A 5,000-nucleotide genomic window follows, 5' to 3' on the forward strand; every position below is an offset into this window, starting at 1 on the left:
GAATGCGAGGTTAACTTGCAGTTTTCTCTAACCTTTTGAATTGTCCATTTTGACTTGCATTGTTGAGTAACAGCCGTGGTATTTTTCATGTCATGCTTGAAGATGAGTTCAGACCAGGGATGGCCAACTGGTGGCCCACAGCCCTCCTTTTGTAGCCCCCCCTGGATCAATTTCCAAAAACTACATACACACAATTATTTCTTTTTGTTGTTTTTGAGAGTTAGAATAGTAGAATACACAAGGTGCAATTTTAAAATGTGTTTGTGCATCTGCAGTTTTTCCTCTTGTAATGTCAGTCACTGACAGTCACTCAATTAGCCCACGTCAGCAACAAAAAAGAAAATGTTGTCAATTGGTCTAGCCAGCTATCTAAACTTGGTCAAATTACCAACCAGACCCCCCCAACCAGATATCATATGCAAAATATGGCAAAATGAGTAGAATTGCATGAAATGTGATTTTAAAAAATGCTACATCGTCTCTTAGCCCAAAGACAAGATGTGTAGAATTGCAGAAAACTTGCTCAAAAACAGAAACGTTTTCTCCAAGCCCCCAAAATTTCACTTAAGGCCCCCAAAAAGGCTAGGGTCGGCTCTGACTGCATGTGTGGGTATGGATGTGGGTATGCAGACCCACAAGCCACTGCAGCCCCTCATGATGAGTTCAGATTTATTGTGGCCCCCACCCTCATCAATGTTTCCAATCTCTGGTTTAGGTTATTGACATATGTTGGTGTCTATGCATTCGATGTATTGCTAGAGTGATTATACACAATTTTCCGTATTTTTTTTTACAAAAACACACAATGCAATGCTATGTTTTTCTATGCATAAATTAGTCATTAGGTCAAAGAAAAGGAATTACAATATCCGGAACTAAATTTAAAATATGTTGCGAATGAGGTAAAGTCAACGCGTGGTCTCGTGCGCAACAGGTCGGGGCCTCATCATTGATACAGCTTCAGCTTACATTTGTTTCATGAAAAATATCAGCGAAGATGGGGCGGATCTTTTCAATAGCGCTTGGTACTCAAAGTTCAGTCGTTATTTAAAGTAAATTATTTATGGTTTCCAATCGAAACATTGACATCAGTAACAGTCAAAGTATTCCGGCAATCTGAACGAAATGTATTGCCCAATATTTTACAGTCAGTGTGTAAAATGTGGTGTTTTACAACTTCTCTCAGAGATTTGGCTGTGTTTGTAGACGTATGTGTGTGAATGTAGGCTACAGTTTAAATGTTAACTCACTCGAAATAATTTCCGAGTAGCCTTTATGATCGGAAATGATGAAGATTAGGCTATAACAGCATGAACATGCACGAGAAAAGCAACGAAATGCATGTTATTTACAATGATAAAACAAATTATAATTGCAACAATTATTAGTATTGCGTGTTTCATCATTTCGAAATTATTATTAAAGTGTAGTTCTGGTTATAGATATACTTGATTTAATGGATAGGCTATAGGCCTAATGAAATCAGCTAGATCTGCGGGTGAGTGTGTGCGTGCGTGTGTGTGTTTGCCCTCGCAAGTGCGTGCGTAAATGTATGTGAGTGTGTGCGCGTGCCTTATAGGGCCCCTCTTATGTATGTCTCGAGTTGACCTTGGATATGTAGTCTAACCTTTGCTTGTAGCGCGCCTGTGCGTCATTTTTCACCGTCCTCTTCATCCGTTGATTGACAGCTCTCAATAGGGCCCAGGTGATGACAAGAGTGAATTATGTAGTGTTCCGCTGTGTGTGTGTGTGTGTGTGTGTGTGTGTGTGTGTGTGTGTGTGTGTGTGTGCGTGTGCGTGTTAAAATACCTAAATGTCGTATTTGTGTATTTTAACACACACACAAATCCTGATTTTCGTTTTGTTGTTTTAATTCAATGCTGACGTCAATGATGTTAAGTGAATTGATCGGTCCAGTCCTGTAGCTTATTGAATTCTGTAAATATTAAGGAGAGAAATTAGATCATTTATACAGGTAATTGAGTAAACGTGGTATTTAAAAAAAAAAAACGGGCCTAGCTCATTAGGCTACAGCTTTGCAAATGTTTTGCTCTAATTTACAGTTTTGTCGCAATATCTTACAATTCATGCATCCAATAGCCTAAAACGAATATTGCATTTCGTCTCAGTAAAATGGCACGTGTTTGCGCGAATAGTTTTTTTCCACTAATTTATCAGCTACCTACTCAGAAAAAGCCTAATTAGAACTGATAGACTATAATATGCATTTAACTCATTACTAGGCATATTATCATAAGGACATGCCTCCTTGATTTGTTTCCTTGTTATTCCCCTGATTTTAAAGTCCATCATTAGCCGTAAAAACAGCTGTGATTTGGACAGTGTGGATAACGCGTTAGAAATGATTTTGCCCGTCTCCGCAGCACGCGATTGGAGCTAAGGGTGTGATGTCACACCACCTTGAGCCCCTGATTGGCGTTAGGCAGCGGTGTCCGTGGAGTAAACAACGCAGCAAGGAGAGGTCTGAACTTCACATCCCACTCCATCACAGATAGACCGAATCCGATTTTACGCGAAGGAGCAGCACGAAAGTTCCTGACAGTTCGCTAACTCTACTTTCAAGACCCGTGCCAAAGACTTGGAAAGGCCAGCGGGAGAGCAGTCAGCTGCCGAGACCTCTAAAGAGGTGTCATCATATTTTAACCCGGCTAGAGAGAGAGAGAGAGAGAGGGAGAGAGAGAGAGGGAGAGAGAGAGAGGGAGAGAGAGAGAGAGAGAGAGAGAGAGAGAGAGGGAGAGAGAGAGAGGGAGAGAGAGAGAGGGAGAGAGAGAGAGAACTCGAAATCAGTGCGTTCCACTCCTTAACTTCGCGGCAAAACCATGCTCGTATACTAGGGTCAACGGCATTGCTCCATATTCCAATTTACCCAAGAGCAATTTTAAGAATTAACTTACATTGTTCTCGCTGTTGCAGGCTACCCATCGGGTATGTAGCCTAGACATTCGATGTCAGTTTAAGCAGAACCCGCTGATTTTTAGCCATACAGTGAGCACGCAGGATTTTGGAAGCCACTTTTCTCCGGTGTGTGTGTGTGTGTGTGAGAACCTGTGGTGTCCCTCTCCCGTCCAGGTGGTCAGCCGGACGGAGCTGAGTCTCCTGCTTGGTCCAGCGGAGCTGTCATGCTGCCCAAAGGCGACACGGAATCTCTGGGACTCGTTCGATCGCATGGAGAACAGGGGCCAAGGAATATGCAAGGTAAGAAATCGAGACCGATTTCGATGACGCATCATTTGACAATATTGTAGACCACATGGCCCGTGTGCATTATCACAGGCGCGAAAGGTGTCATTTGTGAAATTGTGCGTAACTACGGGCGAAAAGACCTGACAATGTAGGACCTAAATAGCCTGGACAAACTCGTCGTGCATCTCGCGCTTATTCAGCTGTCAACTTGGAATAGTTCACTTATTTGCTGATCATGCATTGTGTATCACTATTAAGGTAGTCTACTCTGGGACGGTCAATGTGTGGCATGTGCGAATTCGCTCTACCCACATTCTATAGGAAAGATCATTGTTGCTATTACCGACGTTCTCCAAATAGCGCATGGATTGCATTGTGCACTTTATGAATTAATTAAAAGCACACTATTCACTTAGTCAGATATCATTCGGTTTTATCCATTGTTTTTTATTCCGCCATAGGCTATTAGGAAATTATAGGCTACGGTTAATCTATCATACAGGCCTAGCCACAGTCAACTGATGGGATTTTACTAGGCTAATGAGTAAACATCATAAAGCTCACCCGATTTGCTTAATATGCTAGATCTCATGTGGCAGTTGTTGGAACCTGAAAAATGTGAATTCCCAAAATGTCACCAACTCTAGGCCATTATCTTATTAAACTTCGGTTTCAGCACCATGCAGAATTATGTCAGGTGATGTTATTATTATTTTTTAATTTGGATAAAATAATTTATTTCACGTCACGTTTTTGTCAAAAGTTGATATGAAAAGGGTGATGAATGTAGAACCTTTACTCCAGAACACGAGCGTGCAATTCAGATAGCCTAAGAAATAGGCCTACGACAAAAAAAAGTTTGAATTACAAAAATATGCAATTATTTAAAAATACCCAGTTGGGTTGGACACATTTTGCTTGGAATAATTTTTGTTAAGTTTACAAATTGTAACCTATAACCCGTAGTTTAGGGGCTCCGTGTAATAATGCTGAACTAGCCTACTGCTTGATTTAATTTCCAAAAGTGTCAACGTTTGGAAATTAGATAACTATTTTCGATGAGAATTGAAGTGTTCTGTGCAGGCCTATCGAATTAATATCTCTAAATCCCCTTCATTTTGCCAATTGCACAGTTCGATTATCTTTAAAAAAATTAATAAAGTCTCATTTGGTTTTGATACAAATATCTGATAACTCAACCTTCAAGGCATAAATGGACGGCTAGAATTTTTATCTGACATTTTGCTACATTTTGCACGGGGTAGATTCTCTGAGTGCAAAAGCAAATGCCCTTTTCCAATCCATTTAAACATGGGCCTAGCTTATTTAATAAAATATCAAACTTTAAACTGAACATAGTTTTGAGGCTGCATGTTTCTCAGAGGCCCGAGATAAGATTCGATAACTAAGTTATAGGTGATATCCTTAGGTTACAGAAAAACTGTCTGAACTTGGCAAAAATCAGACCGAACGTCCTAGAGCAGACTACTGTGTAAGCTATCAAATGGGTTCTGCTCTCCTGTCATCAAAATACGAGGCCTGACATTTTCATAAGGGAATTTTCGTGCTGGCGGATACGTTTGTAAGATAGTAATACATTTGTAAGATAGTAATACATTATCAGCTAAGGAGCTGTTTTGGGCTAGTCTTCTTATCCCCCACAAATGTAGATAACTTCAGTAGGCTATTTTAACCGTTTCGTATTAGCAGTAAAAAAAAAAGCTATCAAAACAAATGAGGGACTTGTTGCCTTTCTTTCAACTTAATATTCAGGTAGTAAATGCTGCGAGATCAGA

The 5,000-nt window shown here is 40.3% G+C and overlaps 1 protein-coding gene across 1 annotated transcript in view; it reads left to right on the forward strand.

Annotated features, from left to right (window-relative positions):
* LOC121577120 (nuclear receptor subfamily 5 group A member 2-like) overlaps positions 1–5,000 on the forward strand; it is a 163,794-nt gene that overhangs the window by 981 nt on the left and 157,813 nt on the right. Inside the window, exon 2 of the mRNA XM_041890912.2 lies at positions 3,091–3,216. Coding sequence (XP_041746846.2) covers positions 3,091–3,216 — 126 coding nt within the window. The remainder of the gene's footprint in view (positions 1–3,090; positions 3,217–5,000) is intronic.

Source organism: Coregonus clupeaformis, chromosome 11 (genome assembly GCF_020615455.1).
Source record: "Coregonus clupeaformis isolate EN_2021a chromosome 11, ASM2061545v1, whole genome shotgun sequence".
In the NCBI taxonomy this organism is placed as follows: Eukaryota; Metazoa; Chordata; class Actinopteri; order Salmoniformes; family Salmonidae; genus Coregonus; species Coregonus clupeaformis.